At 34.5% G+C, this 27,735-nt stretch overlaps 1 protein-coding gene across 1 annotated transcript in view; it reads right to left on the reverse strand.

Annotated features, from left to right (window-relative positions):
- Window positions 1–27,735, reverse strand: part of MYPT-75D (Myosin phosphatase targeting subunit 75D) — a 41,162-nt gene that overhangs the window by 3,089 nt on the left and 10,338 nt on the right. Inside the window, exons 2-7 of the mRNA XM_074172514.1 lie at window positions 24,328–24,595; window positions 18,259–18,460; window positions 16,999–17,242; window positions 15,057–15,182; window positions 14,928–15,003; window positions 8,864–9,078 (exon numbers count right to left, since the gene is read on the reverse strand). Of these exons, the coding sequence (XP_074028615.1) occupies window positions 8,864–9,078; window positions 14,928–15,003; window positions 15,057–15,182; window positions 16,999–17,242; window positions 18,259–18,460; window positions 24,328–24,559 (1,095 nt within the window). The 5' untranslated portion in view covers window positions 24,560–24,595. The remainder of the gene's footprint in view (window positions 1–8,863; window positions 9,079–14,927; window positions 15,004–15,056; window positions 15,183–16,998; window positions 17,243–18,258; window positions 18,461–24,327; window positions 24,596–27,735) is intronic.

Consider the following 27,735-nt stretch of genomic DNA (forward strand, 5'->3'; position numbering starts at 1 on the left):
ATAAATGAAATTGTGGCGAGCATTGAATATTCAGAGTCATGGTGCAATAAAAACTTTAATTTATACAAAACTTTCTCAGAATTCAGATTGCTTTCGTTAAATGACCTACGTAAAATTTAATTTCCTTGGATAATAAGTGCAGTATACATGAAATCCGGAACTTCAAAATATTGAAACAAGTTTTTTGAGACTATCGGTCATGTTATATTGCACCTTATCAACACCTCTCTTGAAACTGGCGAAATACCAGAAAGATTGAAAAGTAGTACTATTGTTCCTATACCCAAAATTCCTCATACTATTAAATGTAAAGAATTCAGGCCAATCAACACTTTACCTCTAATTGAGAAGGTACTTGAAACAGCAGTATATAACCAACTAATAGAATATGTGGAAAAAAACGACATTTTAATCAACAATCAATCGGGTTTTCGCAAATTGCATTCGTGTGAGTCATCAGTGCAACTATCTCTAAACAAATTTAAATCTGAGCTGGATAATAATAAGTTTGTTGTAGTCGTGTTCCTTGACCTCAAAAGAGCATTTGAGACCATTGATAGGTCTATACTACTAGCCAAATTGAATATATGTGGAATTGAGGGCAAAGTGTATAATTGGTTATCTAATTACTTGACCAACAGAAAACAACGGGTAAGAGTTAAAGACATGTTCTCTTGTGAAATTGATAATTACGTTGGAGTTCCCCAGAGTAATGTTCTGGGACCCCTTCTATTCATACTATATTTAAACGACATGCCATTGTTGGTCGACTGTGAATTTATGAACTTTTTTGCTGATGATACTCTATTGGCATGTAGCGATGTGAACCTTACGATGGCTATACAAAAAATGAATAATACTCTAGCAAGTGTCAACAAGTATTTAAAAATTAATAAACTCAAGCTGAATGTGATGAAAACTAAACCGATGATAATCACCACCAAGTTTAAATGCAGCCAAAACTGTTAATCTCAACATTTATGATGACAAAATTGAAATAGTGAATTCAACTAAATATCTGGGATTCCAGATAGATAACACTCTATCGTTTGATGAACATTTTGAGTATATTCATAAAAAAATTTCGAAGAAATTATTCTTTTTTTCTAGAATTGACAATAATCTTTCAACGGAGTCAAGTATCACAGTTTACAAGTCAATTGTCCAGCCACACTTCGACTATTGTTCCTCTATCCTATATCTATTCAATCAGAATAAATTGTCTCAACTCCAAAAACTTCAGAATCGTGGTATGAGAATCATTTTGAAGTGCCATAGAGATACTCCTATCACTATTATGCTCAATGTTTTAAATTGGCAATCCATTTCCCAAAGACTGCTATACTTCACAATGATCTTCGTATACAAAATATTGAACAATTTAGGACCATCTTATTTTAATCAGTATATTGTCTTTCAACACGATATTCACCACCACTTCACTCGAAATAATAATAACTTATATATTAACAGAACAAAAAACAAAAATACTATGAACTCATTGTTTTTCAAGGGTTTTGATCAGTTCAACAAATTACCTAATGCAATTAAAAATACCCCATCTCTGAACATGTTCAAAAATGAACTGAAAAAATTTGTTTCAAATGTACAAATATGATATGTATTATGTCTTTGTTACCTGTAGCTGTAATTGGTATAATTCCATTCATCTAATATTCCTTATATATTTCAAATAATTATGTAATTTATCTTTCTACATATTGCATTGAAATTTTTCGAATGTATAATGTTGCTGTTTTTGTAGTAATGTCTTTAAAAATATTTTATTGAACTTATGTTTGTCATACATTTAAGTCATTTCTATATGTAACACATACCTTTTTTTTATTTCTACCATTCTAGTTGATTTGTATATTATTAGGATATCCTATTTAAAATAAAGATCTATCTATCTATAAACTGTAGGCATTTAATATTTTGTGGTTAGTAAATTTTATATCGAAACCATATATTTTTAACCTCAGTACAAAAATTAAACCGTTTTTCACTATTAATTTGTGTCTGTAGACAGGGCCGTAGCGAAAAGAAATACCAGGGGGGGAGGGAATCCAAATTTTCCCAACCCCACCAGCAAAATTTCCCAACTTTCGAAAAAATGAAACCCGAGGGAGTCGTTACTACTATAATATATTAATTTTCTTACTTAGCTATCCAAAGATTGGCTGAATGCTTATGCCCTTTAGGGTATGCACAAACAAAAATAAATTTTTGGTAATTATAAAAATAATAATGGGAATTATTCTACTACAATTCTACAAAATATGCATCAACTTTGTTGATGCATATTTTGGATGTGTATAAAACATGAGAAATATCATCATATATTTCAAAGTTTTTTAATAGGAGTTGATATTCTAATATTTCATTTAGAAAATGAGGAAACAATACACAAAACATTTACAAATGATCAAAAATAGTGTAATTATTGTTGACAATACAGTCTTTAAACGATTCCTAATGCAAAAAACTTACTCTGTATGACAAACAAATCACTTCCACTTTCTTCCTCATATTCCCAAATATTTCATCACCATATGCACAAAAAACAATTTCTCCAAAGAGTTACACATAAAGATTTTTTTTTTGTTATATTATTAACACAATCAATTTCACTTAAAGAATGTTGCATAGCAAGTGAGCTCGCCTGCAACTTTAAAAAGGAAATAAATTTCATATTATTATTTCTTAATACACTTTCTTGATATGTACCTCACTTATTTAATTATGGAATCACTGATTGTAAACAATTAAATTAATTTATCCAGATTACTGAATACATTTCTCATATGATTAAAAGTGACCATTATCAAGAGAAATTTTTGTTATGTAACAGTATCATACTTATAATGCACTGTTTGGAACCTTTGGTGTAGTAATGAATATTACCGGAGTTTTTCCCAACACCAAATCGTTATTTTTAACACCTCGACACGTGTTTCGATCACCAAATGATCATCTTCAAAGAGGAATATAATATAAACAGTCTCATGCCTGTTGAATTCAAACCCTATGTGAAAAAACTCAGGAATTTGTTATCTTCTAGCCAGATTGATTACATGCATTAATAGGAGAGCCCAAGCGGGGATTTTGGGATTTACTAAAGCGCGGCAGATTAATATACAGGGGGATACCTTGTACCCGGTTAAGTACCTCCACAATATGAGCCCCATATATATATAAGGCCGCCTGTGAGGGATAAAGGATCAGATTATTAAGAAAAAATTGATCATCAGAAATTCTCGAGCACGTCAGATTAAGGTAGGGTGAGTTAATTACCTGCTAAAAAGTGTATATTCCAGTAATCTGACAATTTGAGAGTGACGTAAAGAAAGGTGAGTTTGTATTCCTCTATTCTCTATTCACTTTTTCTCTATCTATTACTCTCTCATTCCGTCCCCACTCTGAATTCTGTTGCCATGACGCCATCACAGCTGATCACAGAGACTCGTTCGTGATGAAGAAGATGATTAATTAATCAATTAATTGATGGATGTAGCCGTTACTACGTGTTAGGAAATCATAATGAAAAAAAAAAAGAAATTAGACTTTCTATGTTTTTTACCACTTTCATTTGTAACTGACGTTACTGCAGTTTCGTCCTACAAGGACATTTTCAAACTTATACAATATATAAGTTTGAAAATGTCCTTATAGGACGAAACTGCAGTAACGTTAGTTAAAATAAAAGTGTAAAAAACATAGACAGTTTCATTTCTCTTTTCTTCATTAATTAATCAATCGATTATAAAAAATTTAATTTTTTTGAGCATTTTTTTAAAATTATTTTCTTATAAATACAAGTACTCTACTTAAAAAACATACACTTATTTATTTGCATGCCATTTCCTGAACTTTTCAATTAGGTTCAATGAATTAAAAAAAATATTCTTTTTGTCAGATTAAGCGAATCCCTCTAGATAATCGACAGATTATGAGACAGCACGTCTAAAACATAAAGATGAACCAAATATATCTTAATCTGACGCGCTTGAGAGTATTTCAAAATAGCGCATTTTTTTGCACATTATAATAATGGCCGCGAGTTTGCGTCAGATCGAAATCGTCAGGTTATTGAATGAGATCTTTTTTTTTCGTTGCACTCAACACCCCCTTAGAAAATCTGACACGATCGATTAATTTTTTTTCTTTGCACTTTTAACCCTTACGTACAACCACTCACATCATGCAAACGCTCAGATTACCAACATTATTAAAAATACGTAGGACATTGATGCTATCAATATCTGACGCGCTCGAACATTTCCATGCAACAGTATTTTTTTACATATTTAAAAATCTATAGCCGCTTCCCCCACCGATGAAAAGGTATATATTATATAACATTTTCTTCTTCTCATCATCTAAGCTTTGCAACCTAATATGTCTCAATGACGCTCGAGTAAATCCCCATTTTGCATCGTGGGCTCCCCTGATATTATTTTTAATGGCAATATGTATGTCAAGTAAATGTAGATTTTGTTTAATTTTTTCATTCCCCAACTCAGCAAGACGTCTTTGTTTATTAAACCTGCTACCCATTCTCTCTGGTTGACTTTAGACCAAATAAGTGGAATAGCGCGTGTCTATTTATTTACATTAAGTTTGCGTCAAACTTTTACATCTTCCTTTTTTGTTGGCTAGCAATGTTATCCAATTTCACCTATTTCATAACCCAATACATTTTTTCGAAAATATATGAAGGTTAGGATGATACTGGATGTTGTGGATTGAAAGGAATACCAAGCCATATCCAAAATTGCATAGGTCTCGACCTAATAAGGGAAAAGTGGATCAACTTGAAGAACACGTCAACTATCTTATTGTGTTGAGAGGGAAGAAGTGGTATATGTAAATACAGTTATAGATGCTATAACCAATACCTAGCTTTTGCCTCGAAAATGTGCTATAGGAAGATATTTCTTTCTGAAGGAAGATCGTATACGTATTGTTCATGAAATATATAAAAGAATTTGAGGCCAAAAAAGAGCAAACATAACAAAAATTCAATGATTTCAATCTGCCTGTTCCTAAGCGTCGACTGTGGGCCCACAGTCTCCGTATGGTATTCGTCCCTGGATGAGTGGATGAGCAGTCCGGTAGTGGAGGTGAGGGTGGGTTTGGTAGCGGCAACAGAAGTGAGATATACAATGTTGTGAGATGTAAGGCCTGACAGTAGTTATCTCCATGAATGAGATAATCTTTGTGAATTATCTCGTATGTTGAGGCAGTTAGGGCGTTTTCCACTTTCAATGGCTTCGCGAATTATTCTGGCCTTAAGAGTCGCAGGTTCGTAATCTGCGGAGTCATCAGCTCCGGGTGAGACGAAGATCGTCCAAAAAAAGGAAAAAAAAAAAACGGTTGAAATATCGAGATTTTCTCTTTGAACTCTGCAGGTCATATCCAGGCAACTCTATTAAGATGATTGTTCTAACTATTGGAGTACTTGGAGGAATCACATCCTCTCTACTCTCGAAGCTCAATATCATGCTGGCTTGCCACACTAAGGCAGAAATATTGGCCGGACAAATGCAAAAGACTGTCATTCTGGCTTATTGCGTCTGCATAGGGCACAGGATATTCGGATTCAATGAGGGCAATGGGACAAGGCAAATATATATAAATGCATTTCTTTAATGTCTTCCCCCTTTTATTTTTTGAACAAGTCACCTCAAAAAATTGAAATCTGGGATAATGAAATTAATGCATGAATACTTTATTTTGAAGTAAAATTGACAGATGAAACTTTCAAGATGGCGACTGGGTGCCATTTGGGAAAAAAATTAAATGGAAAGAGGGTCTTGTGACACATCATTTTGAAGCTCCTGACGAATACTTCACAACCCTAGAATATGAAGTCAATATCTTCACCTACTACAAAATGGCAGAACATTAAATAATTTCCCGAAAACAAACACATTAATATCGATATTTCTAGAAATATTCCTTTTTACCTGCCATATGGCAATTCCAACAGCCTGATAAGGTTTGTTAAGTTATTTTTTGTTTATAAAAACGAAAAAAATGTCAGTACGACAATGAATATCATTGTTCAGTTAGGATATTCTCATTTAGTTTTCGGCTTTACTAGTAGAAAGGTGCCACGTCAACAATCTCTGAAATGGTCCATTTAAGGTGCAATGCGTAACTTTCACCGAAAGGATTTCAATGAACGTTTTTCGAATCGTCCTATCTGTAGAAAATATTTGAGGGAACTTGTATCCAAATTCACAACTACTGGTAGTGTACATAAAAAAAGCCCCCAGGTCATCTGTCCATTCTGGAAAAACAGCAAGTGCAAATAATTGGTGAGATGGTAGTAAATACTGAACAGTCTACTTATTCCGTCGCGAATGTTTGTGAGGTGTCTCCTTCTACTGCGTGGATACTTTTGAAGAGGAATAGGTATCATCCATACAAAATTAAATTGGTACACCAATTAACTGAAGATGACCCTGATCGACGAACAGAATTCTGCAAAATCATGACGGAAACCATTACAAGGCATCCTACCTATCTCCACAATATTTGGTTTAGTGACGAAAGTACATTTTTTTATACGGCAATGTTCACAGACAAAATTGCCGTTGGTGAGTAACAACAACCCTCACGTTTTCCGGGAAACATATACCCAATATACAGAAAAAAATTAACGTTTTCACAGGAATATTGGGAAACCATATTGTAGGATCTCTATTTATTGATCAAAATTTAACAGGGGAACTGTATTTGAATATGCTGAAAACTAATGTTGACCCTCTCATCACTGAAATCGTCGAAATGAATCCTAATGAATTCGATATGGATATTGTATTCCAACAAGATGGAGCACCACCACATTACTCCAGACAAGTAAGAAACTATTTGGATACTACTTTTCCCGGGCGTTGGATTGGCCGTCGAGGTCCTACAGAATGGCCAGGCCGCTCGCCAAATTTGACACCTTTGGACTTTTTTTATGGGGCTATTTGAAGCAAAAGGTGTACGAAACTGAACCTACTTCAATATTGGATATACGGCATAGAATAATAAATATTTGTAGAGATATTGACGTTACTGTGTTCCAAAATGTTCGGCGTGAAATATCGGATAGGCTGTTCATATGTCAAGAAGTTCAAGGCAACCACTTCGAGCATCTTCTGAACTTACCTCATGTTATGTAGTTCAATGTCAATGTATTCAGGCAATTATTAAAAGTTCCGCCATTTTGTAGTAGTTGAAGATATTGACATTATATTCTATGGTTGTGAAGCATTTGTCAGTAGCTTTAAAAACATGTGTCACAAGACCCCCCTTTTCATTTAATTTTTTCCCCAGATGGCGCCCAGTCGCCATTTTGAAAGATTCATCTGTCAATTTCACTTCAAAATAAAGTGTTCATGCATTAATTTCATTATCCCAAATTTTAATTTTTTGAGTTGACCCGTTCCAAAAATAAAAGAGGGGGGACATAAAAAGCACTTTATATATATATATATATATATATATATATATATATATATATATATATATATATATATATATATATATATATATATATATATATATATATATATATATATATGCTGAAAAATAATTCCATGAAAATCAAAAGGTAAATAGATAAGTACTATTCTGATCATTTCCATATTGATTTCAATTTAAGAGCCACCAGTAGACAGCTTTTTTTAGCCTGTTGGGCATCGTCAGTACTGAGCAGGCGGTCTTCGATTTAAGACAAAATGTGAATATCCAAGAAAAGTACTTGATAAAAATATATGGGTAAATGCAAGCGAGATATAAGTGGAACCACCTATTTGCATCTGAATCATCTACTTTTTTTATTCATTATGTATTTCGTAAGTATAAACTGAACTTGCATATATTAAAAAATTTTACAGTTTGCCTCATCTTCAGGATTTTCTAACCTGCTTTCACTTAAATAAAACCAAACATTTTCATATTGATTGTGAACCTACATTTCAATGATCTAAAACGCGTTTGAACTTTTATATATTTGGTAGTTTTCAAGCAAGGGCTTTAATGAATAAAAAATTATTTGATCAACCTAAATTTTTTCAAGTCTAATTTCATTAATCACTTGTCTCTTTCTTGTTAGGTCAAGTAGGCAGTGATGTTTTATACGTGCCTATATCGTGCTTCAGAAAATTAACTTTCTGCCACATAATGAGAGTTTTATGTCACCAAATTATTACACCTCTTGAAGTAGGTGTTCACATTACTCAATAAAAGTTTGGCTTTAACAAACTGGATTGATAACGTTCAATGAAAATGGTGTTTACACAGGCATTAATTTTAGTAACATAGGTTATTAGTGATCCTCCTTTGAGATGTCGTGTAACTGTGGTCGTATTTAAATTTTCTTTGGATTTCTATCCCCTATCAAAATCTACTTGAATTATTATCAAGATTTTATGCATAAATCTGATTCAATTTCTCGATCAATGGGTAGTAACGGTTTTATTCCAAGACATTCATTATGAATAGACTGACGAAAATGATTGCCACTATCCATGATAATTACCCAATTTTCACAAACATTTTTACCCTACGGTGTTAATGAAACCCGTTTAGAAATTAAAATGTTTGTGAAAATAGTGTAATTATTATCATGGATAGACCCAAGACATTTGTTTATACTCTGTGTTCTGTTTACTTGATTAATCTAAACCAAAGCTGAGAAGGAGGTACCACTGGATATAATTTAAAAAAAAACAGTAGGTGTGCATTTTTTCAATACGAGGTGGAATAATCAACATACTAGTACAATTGAACAACAGATTTTTTTCATCACTCAATCTGAAATTCCATTCAGCACTCATAGCTACATGCAAATATTACTTACACTATTTTCAGCCTGTAACCTGAATCTGGCTTCTTCCACTGCATCTCTCCTGGCCGTTAAACCTTTATCCCTCAACGAAGTTCTTCTGACTGATTGGGTTCTGGTATTACTTTGGGACCTCCTTACTTTCCGTTTGGCTTCTGCTTGCTTTTTGATTTCTTGTTCGTTTCTCAATTCTAGAATTCTGTCTTTGATTTCCAGGTCCTCGCAAATATCTATTTAAATACTTGGATTAATGAAATAATAATGATATTTATTATCTACATCATCAAATCCGCAATAGATATTGACACAGTCATACTCTGTAATAATAATGAACCTTTACTCAAATAGACATCTGTATATACAAGAAATTAGGGAAAGTAATTATTATTGTGAATATAATTACATATAACAAGTGAAATTAATTTATAATATAAGGGTAACTGCTGGTGAGAGAAAGAAAAAAAGAAGCAGGTGATGAAAAGTGATTGGGAAAAAAGGATGTTATTCTATTTATCTACATCTAGTATATACAGGGTTTATCAAAGATAGGTGGGTGGACAATAACTGCTTCCCTGCTGCTTATTACTAATATAAATGTGTGTGTGACAGACCAAACTTATGTTTTTTTTTATATAACACTCCGGATATTTTAACTCGATTGAATTCCTTGGGCAGAGTGCTTCTCAAAAATATAGGGTTCTGTGGGTTTATACCGGGCGGTTCAGAAGTTATAGTGAAATTTATGTGAGAAAAGATTCATTCAACACCAAATATCTCCTACCTGATAAAATGGAGTGAGAAAAGTTTGAAACCAAACATCCTTGAAGATAGTGTATTTACATTTCGTCTCCAAAAGTTTACCGAATGGCGCCTTTTCTATACAGGGGTAAACAAAACTCGGGATCACTTTTTTCTCAGTTTTTCCAAATGGAATATCCTGTACATAGGGCCATACAAGAATAGTACACATTATGGGCTTTCAGAAAATGTAGGGATTGACTACTTTATTTCCATCGGAAATGTATCTTAATTCTTGGGGAAAGTATGAAAAAGTCATTAATTAAATCTATCTACAATTTCTCTTCAAACTTCAATGATTGTTTATCTTGTAATAAAGCAAAATTAGGTCTGGGGACATTACTGCTCCTAAAGAAATGTATTAATATTAGTTGCTGTTTTATATTATATTACCATACTTTTAATGACAGTTCCTATTCCTAATACTTATATCTAGTTGTCATCAAAAGTATGGTAATATAATATATAACAGATATTATGATATAAATTTGCCTGTTGTAATTCAATGTGATGAAAGTAAAAATGGGTTGGGAATCTGTTTATTACAAAATTCTCATCCAATATCTTATTGCTCTAGATCGTTAACACCATTTGAACAAAATTTTGCACAAATTGAAAAAGAGTTATCGAGTATTGTATTTCGAATAGAAAAATTTCATCAATATGTGTATGGAAAAGAAATAACAATTGAAACAGAACACAAACCTCTTGAAACTATTCTTAAAAAAGAAATTGGTAGTGTCACAACTAGATTACAGAGAATGATGTTGAAGTTATTAAAATATGATTTGAAAATAAAATACATTCCTGGGAAATGCATGTAGGTATATTGCTGATACATTGTCAAGGGCTTATTTAAAGGATCCAGTAAGGGATGATCCTGAACTTCAAAATGTTGTACATTCTATTTCCCAAAATTTAGCAATTACAGAAGAGAGAAAACTGGATTTTCAAAAACAGACCAATGAAGATCCTGTTCTGCAACAGGTAATATCTTATCACCAAAATGGATGGCCACGTTATAGACATGATGTCAAGGGACCTGTTAGTTCGTATTGGAGCATGAAGGAATCAATATCGGTGGCGGACAATTTTTTATTTGTTGATCACAAATTAGTGGTACCTTCGAATCTGAGAACTAAAATGTTGAAGGATTTACATGAAGGACATGTGGGAATGGAAAAAAATGAAAATGAGAGCAAGGCAATGCATGTTTTGGCCAGGAATAACGAAGAGCATAGAAAATGAAGTAGTAAGTTGTGAAATTTGTAATAAATTTCGAAATAACAATAGAAAAAAAACACTCATTTCACAAGAAGTTCCTAATAGAGCTTGGAAGAAAGTAGCAACTGATATATTGGAATTTAGAGGTGTGAATTATTTAGTAGTAATAGATTACTTCTCCAACTGGTTGGAAATCAAGGAATTAAAAGGTAAAACTGCGTTGTGTGTAATAATTCAACTGAAAGAAATATTTGCGAAAAACGGTATACCAGAAGAGCTGGTATCAGATAATATGTCTTTCAATAGTTATCAGTTTCATTTATTTGCCAAAGAATGGGATATAAAATTTTCAACAAGTTCCCCAACATACCCGCAATCAAATGGGTTAGCGGAACGAGCCGTCCAGATTGCGAAAAACATGTTGAGGAAGGCTAACGAACAGCGTACGGATATTTATGTAATTCTAATGGAATACCGAAATACACCCCTCAAACAATTACAAAAATCTCCAGCACAAATTATGCTCAATAAAACACTAAGATCAAAACTGCCCAATTTAGAAAGTGAGCTGATGCCAAATATTACTGAAGGGATTCAAGAAAAGAGAATATTAGCACATGAAAAACAAAAATTCTATTACAATAGAGGAGCAAAAGACCTGCGGCCTTTAAATGAAGGGGATAATGTGTATAACAGAAAAGGAAAAGTTTGGGAGAGAGGTAAAATAAAGGGAATTCATTCATCTCCTAGGGCCTATGTGGTAGATACAGATGACGGTCAACTTTTGAGAAACAGAAAATTCTTTAGGTCAGAACCAACTATTAATAACAGTCCAGATAATCAGCCATCGATTAAAAACACACTTGATGAAAATAAAATAGAGTCGGAAACACATTCGCCCTCATATTCTATTTCACCCATCCCTAGAAAATCTGATAGAATTATTAGAATACCATCAAAATTCAAAGTCCCGGTATAAATCTAGACAACTCTATATTTTTGAGAAATACTCTGCCAAGAAATTATATCAAGTGAAAATATCTGGAGTGTTCTATTAAAAAAAAACCATAAGTTTGGTCTGCCACACATTCGTATCTTTACCGTATCAGCTATCGTCCAACCACCTGTCGTTGATACACCCTGTATGCTGTAACGAAACGCTCAAACTATTGGATGGAAATGCTTATTTTTGATATTAGGAAGTTTATTATAATCCAACAGTCCCTGATGGAATAATGAGTTCATTGTTCTTGAGAGCTTAGTCAGTGAAACTCACAGGTCATTGCTACCTCTTGTATGATAGTTGTGTATTTGATCGAAACTGATGAGTTTATTAAAATATGTTGCTGTTTGTTTAAATTGAAAAGGGTATATTTTAAGGAGAGATTAATTTTTGGGAAAGACAGATTTTGGCTTTCTATTTCTTCATCGTCATACAAAAAAATATGGGATTCTTCCAAAGAAATGAAGAAAGCAATCAACTTCGAAATAAAATACGCTTATTGCATATATTACCGAATATAATTTACTACATAGATTATCTATATAACTTGTTCAACTCAAATTATCATCTATTTTAATGCCTAAAAACTTCGCAGAGAAATTAGAAACAATTTTTTCATCAGGTGGCGTTTCTATACCATTATTGGTCTTGAACATAATGCAGCCGGTTTTTCCTTTATTTAAAACCAACTTGTTCTCTAGGAAACATCCTTTGCATTTTTCAATCACGTCACTACCGTTCCTAATTATATCATATGAGCAGCATTTTTCGTAACCTCTTTGATTTCATTAATAAAAATAAACAATATTGGGCCGAGAATACTACCCGGCAGGACCCCTATCGACTATAGGATAAAGAAAACACTTTTTTAGAAAACATTAGTGGTTGAAATTAGATAATATATTTTCTTTATCTTATATTCAATATGAATTTCTACAAAATAAATAGGCCATCAATCGAATAAGTTACCCCTATCAATGTTCCCAATGCCCTTGATTCAAATGTTGTATTTTTCTGATGAGTTCCACCATTTGCCTTCTGTTTTTTTAAAATATGAGTCAAGCTAATAATAAAAGTCCATATTTCTACAGTTTACTTAACAAAATCTTATAATCTATAAGGGACCTGTTGGTTCGTATTGGAGCATGAAGTAATCAATATCAGTGGCGGACAATCTTTTGTTTGTTGATCACAAATTAGTGGTACCTTCGAATCTGAGAACTAAAATGTTGAAGGATTTACATGAAGGACATGTGGGAATGGAAAAAATGAAAATGAGAGCAAGGCAATGCATGTTTTGGCCAGGAATAACGAAGAGCATAGAAAATGAAGTAGTAAGTTGTGAAATTTGTAATAAATTTCGAAATAACAATAGAAAAGAAACACTCATTTCACAAGAAGTTCCTAATAGAGCTTGGAAGAAAGTTGCAACTGATATATTGGAATTTAGAGGTGTGAATTATTTAGTAGTAATAGATTACTTCTCCAACTGGTTGGAAATCAAGGAATTAAAAGGTAAAACTGCGTTGTGTGTAATAATTCAACTGAAAGAAATATTTGCAAGAAATAATTGCAGATAATATGCCTTTCAATAGTTATCAGTTTCATTTATTTGCCAAAGAATGGGATATAAAATTTTCAACAAGTTCCCCAACATACCCGCAATCAAATGGGTTAGCGGAACGAGCCGTCCAGAATTTCACTAGTTCGGACTTCCATTGTCTATTATATAAAATGATTTGAAATCCCTGAAACAAGTAAAAAAGAATAATTAAAAAGAATAGTTGAAAATAACAATTATATTAAGCAACAATAAACCTGAAATGAAATGATAGTAAAATAACCTACAAGTAAAAATATAATAATTGAATAAATAAAAATTAAAGGAATGCAAAAAAGAAAATAATAAAAATAAAAAAGTGTAGAGATTCCAAGTCACATTAGTTCACGACGTTTCGATTGTTGGTATCTACAATCGTCTTCGGGTGATGACTGGACTGATTCCTCCGAGAGATGACTATTTTATAGGTCGTTGAAATACTTTCACTTTCTCTACTTTCCATTTTCCGCTTCACTGATTCCGTGAGAGATGACCGATTTGGCGGGAGTTGGTCATTTCTCGTTTGGTGAAACTAAGAGGCCATTGAATATTCGCATTGCCGAGCACAAGAAGCACACACAGCGAGGAGAAACCAGCAAATCAGGAATAGCAGACCATGTTTGGACCCATCAACACAACATCGAGTGGTCCCAAGCTGAGATCTTGCACAGAGAGGAACATTGGTTCAGGAGAAAATTTAAGGAAGCCGCATACATGTTGTCCAACAACGTATTCAGCCAGGCCAGCGTAGATATACGAAACATATGGAAACCCATCATCAAACAAGAAATGACCAACTCCCGCCAAATCGGTCATCTCTCACGGAATCAGTGAAGCGGAAAATGGAAAGTAGAGAAAGTGAAAGTATTTCAACGACCTATAAAATAGTCATCTCTCGGAGGAATCAGTCCAGTCATCACCCGAAGACGATTGTAGATACCAACAATCGAAACGTCGTGAACTAATGTGACTTGGAATCTCTACACTTTTTTATTTTTATTATTTTCTTTTTTGCATTCCTTTAATTTTTATTTATTCAATTATTATATTTTTACTTGTAGGTTATTTTACTATCATTTCATTTCAGGTTTATTGTTGCTTAATATAATTGTTATTTTCAACTATTCTTTTTAATTATTCTTTTTTACTTGTTTCAGGGATTTCAAATCATTTTATATAATAGACAATGGAAGTCCGAACTAGTGAAATTCATCACGAAACATTGTCAATCACCTTCAAACAAACGAGCCGTCCAGATTGCGAAAAACATGTTGAGGAAGGCTAACGAACAGCGTACGGATATTTATGTAATGCTTCATTTATCCATTTTGTTGAAACTACAATTTCCTCTTTACAAATTCTTCCCTCCAATATTTGGGCCACCAATCTATATGATACTTTCAACAGACATGATATAATTTCCAAAAAAAAAAGAAATAGTATTCAATTCTTACCAGAAGGAGTTTCATCATGTTTATTTTTGGCATCCAGATTGGCTCCTGCTTGCGCCAGAAGTTCTAGAACCTCTAACTGAAAAGTCATTCATTATATAACGAAAATTGGTGATGATTCACAACACTTACATGACCCCAACAAGCCGCTGCATGGGACGGTTGCCAATCGTCCTTATCCTTAACATCTGTTCTCACTCCGTTATCAAGCAGAAACTCCACAACTGATATGTACCCGTTTGCTGCCGCTATATGCAACTGAAAAAAATGTAAATGATGTTTAACTTGTCATATCCATGACATCGGATGGAAAGTAGTACTGAATGAATATTATTTAGATTAAATTACATGAGAGTTTCAGGTCACATGCTAGAATTGCACACAGGATAAATCTTAAAAAGCTAACTCTTGAAATCATTCCTGAAAAATAAAAAAACAATCTTAGCATGTAAACCAAACATGAGACAGGAGCTGGAATATACAGGGTGTGTGGAAATATCTATCACACTATTCGACTTGATCAATACACACCTATTTTTTAGATGTTGCATACAGCCTTGCACTCTGCAAGATACATCAATTTCAGACCACAGTAAAATGAGAAAATCAGCTTGGTCCATTTTTGTTATGTTTGTAAATAAATGTTGTCACACTTGCGATCATTGACATTACCTTCTTAAAAGCAATGGAGTTTGTTTGGTTATTATATAAACAAAGGAATTTCTTCTATGCAACCATTATTATTCTCTGTCATATTTTCTATTTTAAATTACAATATAATATTACCTCTAAGAAAACAATTGAATAGAACTGGCCAAATACTTGGATGAAAATCCATATTAAAAAACTAATCAATACAGTTTATTGTATGATTTCCACTAAAAAGGGATTTTACAAAAACCGCAACACGTGTTTCGCTATACAATGCTTGAGGAAGCTATTGTATAGCGAAACACATGTCGCGGTTTTTGTAAAACCGTTTATAGTGAAAATCAGTTTATTAACTGTATTGATTAGTTTTCTAGGAAAACAGGTAATTTATGAATATGGCAATTAATAATTGGCATTTTCTAACAAATCTCAATTAAATTAATGATTATTTCCGCCAAAACAAGTAAATTTTGAAAAAGAAATTGTATTGTTTCTTATATTAATAAATCACCGTTTTTTTGAAAGTAATCTTGTATTGTTTTAAATCATGCCCTAAGGAAAATAACGCCGGCCGCCACTGGTAGCCATAAACCAATTGTGACGTGGCGAAGAGGGCGCTCAGTTCGCGGATATTCTACCGACTTCGATGTATTTCCGGGAATTTTCTACCGCGATATATAAACGATAACCACGAGCATATCGAGACAGTCAAGTGGAAGTTGAAGTGCAGTACACGAAGCGATCTAGTAGGGCGATAGACATTCGAATAATAGTTGAAGTTTTACTTACGATGCACTGTTTGGAACCTTTGGTGTAGCAATGAATATTACTGGAGTTTTTTCCCAACACCAAATCATTGTTTTTAACACCTCGACACGTGTTTCAATCACCAAGTGATCATCTTCAAGGGGAAGATTAATTGTTTAATCTTCCTCTTGAAACACGTGTCGAGGTGTTAAAAATAACGATTTGGTGTTGGGAAAAAACTTAATATTCGTTGAAGTGAAATACTGTTAAGTTTATCGTTCAGTGTAGTCAATTATTGGTCAACCTACGGGGAAAAACGTAACAGTATTGTAATTGTTTCTCAAAATCTACCAGTTTTATCTGAATTAATTAATCATTGATCTAATTAAGTTTTGTAATTACCATGTTGAAGAAAGTCATATCATGTTTCGATAAGAGCCCAAAAAAAGTTATAATAATCTCTGCAGTGAAAGTTTTTTGTAGACATTCAGTGAAATGGATATTTTTCAGAAACTTTTTGAAGGCCATTGTCAATTTTGAATTCGGATATCACAGTTATTTAACAACACAGTTATTACTCCTGCCCAAAAAAACGTAGGTAATCAGTAACCGAAGAAATTAACATAAAAAAACTCAACTCACTTATACTTGAGCACCTACTGAAAATACTACTTACAGGTGTTGCCCCTTGGCTATCGTAATATTCTAAATCGCCTCCAGTGAGGGCCAATTTTTTCAAGTCAATAAGCATCTGTCGTTCTGTAGCTGCTCTCGTTTCGTCTATGAGTTCTTGAGTTACACCTCGTTTAGCCATCTCACCTTCTATGTAATCTAACGCAGCTTCATCCTCACATATATCGTAGGGCATATTTCCGTCGGCATTCACGGCCAACAGATTAGCACCTCGTGCAATGAGGATTCTGCAAAAGACAAAATGTTTTAGAATGAATTTTTCTGAGTTGATGGTACACAATATCGGTTTTCTAACCCATAAAAATAAGGTAGATAGCTAGTTTTTTCTACACAGTTTATTTTTGCCATTCTTACATGGATTGGGTATGTCTATGAAAGATAATATAAAATTTAGTATGTGATATATGATAAAAATGGATTAGTTAAAAGTTGTCACATGATACAATACAATACTCAATTTCACTACATCAAATAACATTATTACTTTTGTAGTAGGTCAATGAAGCGAGATGATGAATTCATCCTATGAATAGATATAAATATTGAAGGTACAAACATAATTATTTTAGAAAATGAGTTAATATGGAAACGAATACTCAGAGAGTGTCTCTTTGAATTCTCAACTTTTCAAATAGACGGTAAAAGACAACGAAAAGTCTGGGATTGTGATAAAAAGTATGTTGGTCAAACTAAAGTGGGCTATAACAACTCGTTACAAGTGGCATATATTAAATATTCGGTTTCATAGACCCGAGGAGTCTAGTGTCGATCAACATGCCTTAGAGAACAGCCACAAAATAAATGAAATATATTTGAATTTGTTGAAACCGGTACATGACTTTGAGGTATTAGACACCTTTGAGAATTTAAAACTTGAAAAATGTGAAATTAGATCTACGAAAAGCGATAAAGGTCCCATTCCATACATCCTGGTGTTCAATCTCTTGGTTAATAACTAGCAATGGAAACGTTTTGTTTATACTTTACTATAGCATATACATGTGCCAAAGTGTTAAATAAATGAATAAACTTAGGAATAACTAATGTCATATTGAAATATCTAAAGTGATCTATGTGAATTAGCATGCTTACTTCTGAAATAAGTGAAGATGGTAGTCTGATATCAATATTTTCAGTAGATATTCAACAACAAAAAAGTTCTATTACTAAATCCAGAAATAAAATGTACTTCTAATTTCCTTGGTACAATACCAAGGAATACCAGGCAATAGGCCACACATACCTTACTAATCTTAAATGTCCACAAGTTGCTGCTGCGTGGAGAGGTGTCCATTTTTCACTATCCTCGGCATTAACATTAGCTCCGTATTCCAACAGCAGATGGAGCATTGACTCGTTGTCGTCGATACAGCATTGATGCAAAGCGGTAAGGCCATCTTCGTTGCAAGAATCTGGGCTGACATTTTTCTTCAGTAATCGTCTAACTGAAAGAAAGATGACTGTCCTGTAGAAGGATGTGAGTATAATATATATAGCGGAAAGTGCAAGCTACCATTTTCGGTTACAAGAGAAACTACCACCAAGTAGTTGACGCAAAAACAGCATATTGAAATGGTTGCGTTCAGATTCAGACAACATACATGTGTATGTTGTCTGTATGTTTAAAAATATGTAATCAATGACCTTGCAACATAGTGGGGTACAACAGTATAGCGCCGATAGATTTAGTATGGGCATATGTCAAGGGGGATGTCACTCGAAAAATACAACATTCAGATTGAATGATGAATATTATTATTACCCTATTTATACCTCTTCTATGTACTTGAGTGTCTTAAATTAATTTCACAATATTGCTTCATCTATTAGTCTTAAATTAATTTTACAATGTGTCCTTATGTAATAGTCAGGAAAATCTAATAATTAAAATATTATTTTAACAAGCTGTATAGTATACTATTAGGTTGGTCTACCATCCTTATTCATAATATTATTATGTTCACTTCTTTCTACACTCTCATAGGCATCTAGATGCCTGTTGTTGTTACCTTGTTTAACTAATCTTAATGAACTGAAGTCTATGCAATGGTTTTGTTGCAAAATATGATGGGCGACTGCTGGTTTTTCAGGTCTTCCATTTTTTAAGTGTGCCGAGTGTTCCTTATATCTTATTTTAATAGATCTTTTTGTCTGTCCATAATATTTTGCATCGCACTCCTTGCATTTAATTTAGTACATTCCAGACTTTTCCGAACTCTCGACTTTGTCTTTTGGACTTCCTAAAAGGCTCTGTAGTGTATGACTGGTTTTAAAAACCACCTTCGTATCTAGTTCCTTGGTATGACATTTTTTTCATTACTGTTTTCGAAACTTCAAATTAAACGAATCAACTTCATATGACATTTAAAAAATCCGTATGTCTCTAATTTAAAGAACAAAATCAACTTGAAGGTTGAAATTTCGGCTTTCGAAGCCAAATCTTTTGAAACTGTCAGTGGTTTCGGTTTTTAAGATCGTCGTTTATTGGAATTTCTTCCAGACGTTTCGTCGGCGTGAGTGGCTGGCATATTCAGATTGTACTTCCAACATTGGAAGCTACATCACAAACCTCTGAAGATCCCAGCCACTCACGAAACGTCAGGAACAAATTCTAGCATACGAAGACGTCTGAAAAGGAATTTAACGGAAGTTTGGTTCTGCCTGATTGGAGAAAGCAACCTCGAAAATCTAAAATATCGAAGACTGATCTCTCCAGATGCTTTCAATGGAAAAGTGTTATTTGAAACAACAGGGCTCTTTTATTTGGGAAACCGCGTATGGTACATTTTAGAATTGATCTATACTCTGCCTATCCAACAATCAAAGTAACTCAAACAATGATAGATGCGTGATTGAAGCATGATCACCACGTTCATTGGGATCTATTGGGTAAAATAAACAAGCTTTCTTAAGCCGGCAAATCAGGCGACTAGTTCTGCGTTCTTTAGAAGACAGTGAAAGAAGAGAGAGAAAGATTTCTCAAGTCTCTTCCTAGATTTAACAGGCTGTATGTCGCTACAGGATCGGAGTGGTGAGTTACGTTTTAACGCCTGTGTTGTGTACATATATTGTATGACACTACGAGCTGCATATTTTGCTTTATGTCATTCACTCATAACTTATGCCATTATTGCATGGGGGCACGCTGCGGAAAGGCATAGAATTTTCAGGTTACAAAGAAAGGCAATTAGAATTATAGATGGAGTTTATTATAAAGATGATTGTAGAACATCTTTTATAACACTGAGTATTTTAACATTCCCATCATTATACATATTAGAAAATTTACTCTATATAAAATCGCATTTACCTCAATATGAATCATTTGAAAGTAGACACGAATACGACACTTGAAATAAAAAAGATATTATCTTTAATACATGTCGCCTTAAAAAAGACCAAAATGGACTGAAGTACTGGGCTGTGAAATTTTATAATAAACTTCACGAAGAAACAAAAAAATCAACTACTAGCGAATTCAAACGTAAAATAAAATAGTTTTTAGTATCTAAAGCTTACTACAGTATAGATGAATTTTTACAGAATGACCTCAGTATATAAATACACAAGACGAATCATGATAATATTTTTATATTGTATTCACCTTTAAATGTAGTTTCGTGAAATTATTTTAGATTGTTTTAGTGTGTAATTTTAATATAATGTTAATAAGCTTATTTTATGTTGTATCTTTGTTTGACTTGTGTGTATACTGTAAGTATATTAACACCAATAAAGTATATATCTATCTATCTATCTAGCTATTTTTAAGTTTAAAATTTTTGAATTGTCAAGAACTGATACGGCTGAAAAAACTGCTAATTTATGTCCCCACTCCATCTACAAAAATTTCCTATAACCAGCCGCATATTATTTAAAAAAAGTCTGTCGTTCCTTAGTGCGACTCTGTAGAAGCAGCCTTGTATGGGAGACGTGCACCATGCAAGATAATGTTTTGGAGCACTCTTTTGCTCAGGTGGACAGAGTATAAGATACTTCATGAACTGCAGTTTTATTTTGAAATGGGTATATTTTTAGAAGAGATTGATTAAAGATTTTGGCTTTCTACTTCTCAATCTTTATGTTTTATGTTCTTGAGACAGTTGCCATTTATAAATATAAGTGATAGAGATTAGAATACTAAAAATCATTTCCAGTAAACCCATGAAAATTCATTTTCATTTATTATACAGTCAAGAAACATGAGAGATTTGAAAAATATTTTGACTGCTCAGTCACAACACAAGTTTACAAAGTGAGCAACTCATTCTTGAATATTTTTAGATTGCCATTGTTTGAAAAACACTAAAAATTACTCCGAATCGTGTATCTTTTGTATCGTGCAAGAAAACAATGGATTGATTTGAAAGTGTATGAACTTGTCTGAAAGACAGCAAACGATTTTCTCAATAGGATTTCGTCTTGAACGGTTTACTTTTTCACCGAAATTAGGAATTCTATTTGTATAGAGGAGTGAATAAACTTATTCAATGTGTCTGTACAATTCGAATGGCGAATTAGAATAAAAAACCCCTTTCACTTCATTAATAATCTCATAGTGACTGATACGACACCATTTTAGAATACATCAAGTTCCGGTCCACGACGCCATTATGTAATGCATGAAGAAATGACATTTAGGGAAGTCAAAGAGTTAATTGAAAAAGCAATTTCCGTTTGAAAGAGACTGACAATTTGTGTTTGAAATTACGAAAAACGCAACAAATTAGAAAAACAAAAGATAAACTTTATCATTTACGTTGATTATTAAATTTTGTTTTTATTTCAGTTCTGTTCACTTTTTTTTGCCTCATTTGTTAATTAATTTCCATTTCAGGTTACATTAATTTGTTTGGTTTACAATTTAACGTTTTGAATTTGTGGTGTCACTGATAAAATATGTTCGTTTGAATATCGTTACTGATAGGTTCGAAGGGCTCCTGCAGCATTGCCATTAACAACCACATAAATGAAATTCATTTGAGCTAATTCGGCGTTGTTCATACTTATTTGCAAACCCATCCGGAATCGGCTGCCTTCCGTCCCTCCACGAGTTGAAAATTGCGACCAATAAGTGTTCAGCTGATCTGGACCTGAAGCAGCAAAGTTTTTGGAACCCACAAAGGGCTTAAGGATATCAGGGGTTATCCGCTGGGAAGTACATTGGTCTCAGGTTGTCGAGCTCTCTCCTCAAAAATACGAATTTAGCTAGTGCTGGACTTTCTGCACGTCTCACTAGCACCCGCTAGCATTAATATCCTATCAAGGCAGTGCTGTTTAGTGGTCAGCAGCACGCCTTGACTCAAAGTGTAACGAATAAGTCGAAATTTGGCGACGCGTGTTGCTTCGCCTACTTGATTGTAGCCTCCATCGTTGACCGCCTTTCAATCTTCCATACCGCAAAGCCAGAATTTCGTCATTCCGATTAGGAAAGCGATGTCAGCCTCTTCTGTAAGAACGAACCTCCGCATCCAAACGATCCAGTTTTTGTAGCTTCAGGGGCCTAAAGCTTGTCGCCTACTTGTCCGGCAGAGCACGGCACGGCGTTGTTCGTCGCCTGATAGCGACGGGTAGTAGCATCGCCCACTTGTCCTGCTACAATCAGCATATTGAAGGTGCGGTTTTTTCGATTTCAAGGGAATTTCAGTTGACATCTAGAGGTGACAGAAACATGTCTATCCTTAGCAGTGACTCCAAGCAAATTTTCAGAACTTCTGGATATTCTAGAGCCTGCCTTAACAAGCAACTCAATTTTTCCTCGTCCATTTTCATTGGCACCATCTGACACAGTGGTGTCAACTGACGGAATAGCAAAACAGAGGGACAGAAACTTCCCAGGCACGTTTGGATAAGTTGATGCTGGCAAGCGCTGGCCGGCGACGCGCTCGCTTGGTCAGTACGTCACAGCACGTACCGTTATTTGCCGGACAGGATCGGAAAGCTGAAATCCTTTCCGGCGGCGGACGCTCTTGGCTGTGCCGTGCCGGACAAGTGGGCGATCGTCTATTCATTTTCAGTGTTTCGATCCTATCCGTATTTTGACAGGACGGGACGTGCTGTGCTGTGCCGGACAAGTGGGCGACAAGTTTAATTCGGTGGAGTACTCTACATGTTCTGATTGTCTCCACTGGTGGCATGAATCGACAGCCGCGCCAAGGGTGGCAGAACTGCCTTTCCCACCACTTTGTTAGCAACCTGTTAGCATCCCTACCCACAAAGATAAGATATATAATCACTAAGGTTTTGGGTCGAAAAGAAGACATTCTCCGGTTGTGTTTCACACCACAGAGCCATTCTCACCACTTACCATCCTCGCGCGGGCTCACTACTCTCGTAGCAATGCAAAAGACTATCTCTCAGCTCAAGCGTCCGCTCAAATCGTCATTATACCACTGACGTGTATGAGCTACAAGTTGGCCCATCCTACTTCGTACCGCCGTAAAATTGATAAATGCTGTGTCATTACCTAGGTTGTATTAATTTTTTTATATTGTGTTTGTGGAGCACACAATGGGGCCAGTGTTGACAAGCCATTTTGATGCTCAACAGTTGTAGATTTTGTCAGAAGAACAGTAGATTGATACAAAAAAAAGTAGAAAATATATTTTATGGATACATTCTACGTACACGGTAATTTTTACCACTTACATCAGTTTCATAATTATAATAGTAAGAAAACTGAGTCATCAGTAAATTTTGGATCACAACCGGTAAAAAAGTAGCTGGAGAGTCTAAACAGGAGATCTACTGTAAAAATCAGTAGGTATGGCAATACTGAACACGGCGCTCCTCTCGTGCGATTTCTTCTTCCTCTGCAGTGGATTGATTCGCAATATTCCCCAGTCTGACTGCTTCGTTGTGAAATATTCCATTCTTGGCTCGCGACATTGTCAAAAACACCGTGACGGATATTGCTGACTTTGCTTCTATTATGACATAACAGTTATTCATGCGCACATAATCACAAATGTCACAACCTCAATTATCTTTGCGCGCATCATCTCAACTGTCATATCTTTACAAACTGAATGACGTCAATTTGCTTAGTTTTTTCTCTTCAATTTTTCATGGTTTTAATGGTTATTTTGCATTTTCGGGCGGAGACAAATCCAACAAATCATTCCAGCCGCTCTCGAGTTTTATTTAAATGGTGTATATAACACGATTTTGCGACTTTGTTATATATACTAGCTTTATGGTTAAATCATATATGGTGTTTATTACCAAGTACTGAGTTTCCAAAGAGGTACAGAAATATACATCGAACTGTTCATTCATCAAACAGATGTTAGATTTTCCTCATTTCTCTTACCTTCTTCGATATCATTTCTAGCAGCAGCTTCCAGTAACACCACGCTGTCGTTGAAGCAAATTCCTCTTTTATTCAACTTCTGTTGTTTCGCCGACTTTCTTCCATATTCTTTTTCTTTTTGCAACCAAGTTCTCAGCTGATGGTTTCTTCTTTTTCGCGCCAACGTAAGTCTTTCTTGAGTGGGCATTTGCTCGACTTGTGGCATTTCCTCTATCAATTGCTGATGTTCCATGATTATGCACTTTTATTTACAAATGATCAGTCTTATCTGAAATATAAAAAAGCGTTTTTTGATATTAATCAACTGATATAATATTAGTTCACAACCCCGAACACATACATATACAGATGGGGGAGAGGAGGAGCAAACAAAAAACATTTTCAATTTATGGGTCATTCCAGTACTTTCATTTATCTCCGTTTTCCTTTTTCCGCTTTACCGGTTTAGTGGGAGAGGACCCTTGCGTGTCTCTACGCTAGCTTGGCTGAATACATTGTTAGACAACATGTATGCGGCTTCTTTGAATTTCCTCCTAAACCAATGTTCCTCCTTGTGTATGAACTCAGCTTGGGACCACTCTATGTTGTTGAAGTCACACAGCAAGACCAAATAATCAATTTCGACGTGGAAAGCCTTTACACCAACGTTCTGGTCGACGAAGCACTCCAAATCATACAGAGGAAGCTATCTGAATACGGGGACCTGGAAGATAGAACGAATTAGAAGTAATTATGGAATTACTAGGATGCTGAAGGACGAATTCTTTACACAAAATGAGGGACCACTTTCACCAGTCATAACCAACATATATATGGAGTGATTTGAAACTCTGGCTATTGAAGAACTCCACAAGAAACCTCGTGTCTGGTTGAGATACGTTGACGACACCGTTATAATATAGAACCATGGGAATACTGAACTTGATGCCTTCCTGAAACACATCAACATCGTAACACCTTCCATCACTTTCACAATGAAAAAGGAAGTCTACAACGAAGTGCCATTCTTAGACGTATTGGTGAAGAGGACTAAGTGGGAAACATCTGTATACCGAAAACCCACTCACACGGGACAGTATCTGAACCACGAATCCAACCACCATCAATCGACTAAAAAAGGAATCATCAAGACTCTATTAGACCGTGCTTTCGGGCTCTGTAATACGAACGAAGGTATCGAGAAGGAACTAGTCATCAAAAATGATCTGCAACAGAATGGCTACTCCAAAGCGATGGAGAGAGATAAAAAACAACAGGAGCCACTCAAAGAAGAGAAGCCGTCACAACCAGTGCTTGCACTTCCCTACATCAGAGGATTATCGGAAAAGATAAGAATTGGGTCCAAGTACAACATCAGAAGAATTGCATTTACCGGATACCTTCTGAGTGCGGAAAATACTATATCGGTGAAACTAAGAAGCCATTGAATGTTCGCATTGCTGAGCACAAGAAACATACACAGCGAAGAAAAAAATCAGGAATAGCAGAGCATGTTTGGACCCATCAACATAACATCGAGTGGTCCCAAGCTGAGATCATACACAGGAAGGAACATTGGTTTAGGAGGAAATTCAAAGAAGCCGCATACATGTTGTCCAACAATGTTCAGCCAAGCTAGCGTAGAGATACGCAACATATGGAAACCCATAATCAAGCGGAAAATGGCCAACTCCCGACAAACGGTCATCTTTCACTAAACCGGTGAAGCGTAAAAAAGAAAACGGAAATAAGTGAAAGTTCCGGAATGACCCATAAATAGTCATCTCTCGGAGGATTTAGTCCAGTCATCACGCGAATACGATTGTGGATACAAACAATCGAAACGTCGTGAAGTAACTTAGCTTAGAATCTCTAAATTTTCATTTTTATTTTTAATTTTTGGTTCAATTGTTTTATTTTTACTTGTATTTAATTTCACTGTTATATAATAAATATCAAACTATGTAAGTCCGAACTATTGAAATTCAGAAGTATAAATGCCTCAATAACTTGAAAGTTTATCATCTCCTTGCACTTGAACAAACAATTATTTCATTTTATGATGGCAATTATGAAATGTTCTTTATGAATATCGCAGATTTCAATGACAATTCCAAATTGAATAAAATCCGGGTTTTCCGGTATGGCGCAACCTGCGGCGTTCTAATACTCAGAAAACAGAACAATTACTTAATATCTAACCTTGAATACATATAGTTGTTTTGAATGCTTGAACCAATGCATTTATCGAAAGAGAAAAGCTTTAACTGGGTGTTCGTATATGGCGTATGGAGACTTTCACTTCTTGCACCGTTGCATATTTGCAAGTCTACCTAATTAGTTCACTCACAATACAACTTCATTTGATCGATAAAGATAAGATTTAGTTGCAGTTGAAGAAGAAAAAGCTTTCTAGTTTTCCACTTCTCCATCTTTATACAAAAAATATGACAAACTTCCGATGGAAGGAAGAACGCAATTAACTTCAAAATAAACCATTTACAAAGATGTGTGGATCATGCATAGAAGTTACAACTACCTTCGCATGAACATCGAATTATACAAATGAAACAGTACTTTCAAAATAATTACTTTTATATTATTATTCCATACAATAATACAGTCTACTCTCGAAAGCGTTCCGTACATTATTCAAGATGTCCGGAGTTAGCAATCGGCATTCCCGGACAATTATCTGACGCAGGTCTTCTAGATTTGTAGGCTTAGTAGAGTACACCTTCGACTTCAGGTGTACCCGCAGAAAGAAGTCCATCGATGTGAGATCAGGTGATCTAGCTGGCCACTCCACTGAACCCCTTCTGCCGATCCAACGCATTTTTTCGTGTCAATGTGGCATTGTTTTTGGCGAAAAAATACTGTGGAAGCTACGGTTTGCCTTGATAAACATTATTTTGACTTCGCACCAAGAAAATCAATGAATGAATGAATGAATGATTTATTGGTAGGAAGATCCTAATACACAAACATAATATACATAATATTTCATGTTATATAGACACACATAGTAAGGATATAATACATATAGGTTCACATAAATACATAATATATACCGAGTCATTTACTATCTATTCTATTGTGATACCTTTCATATAATCAGTCAAATCTTTTTTGAATTGAAACAGGTTTTTATTATTCTTCACATTTTGGGGAAGTTTGTTATATTCAATGAGGCCTTTATATAATAAAGTTTTCATGGAGTTTGATAAACTACATCGTGGCAGGTGAAAATTGTCATTTTGTCTAGTAGTGTAATTGTGAGTGGAATTTCTATAAATGATAAATTCTTCGAAATAAGAAGGTAGCCCATGATTGGTTATCTTAAAAATAAATATCATTGCTGACCTGTAATATCTTTCACGAATATACATCCACTGTAATGCACTGAGCATAAAGCATATACTTGCATAA

Source organism: Leptinotarsa decemlineata, unplaced genomic scaffold, assembly GCF_025532065.1.
Source record: "Leptinotarsa decemlineata unplaced genomic scaffold, Ldec_3_MD MMD2_tig00000133_RagTag_RagTag, whole genome shotgun sequence".
Classification (NCBI taxonomy): Eukaryota; Metazoa; Arthropoda; class Insecta; order Coleoptera; family Chrysomelidae; genus Leptinotarsa; species Leptinotarsa decemlineata.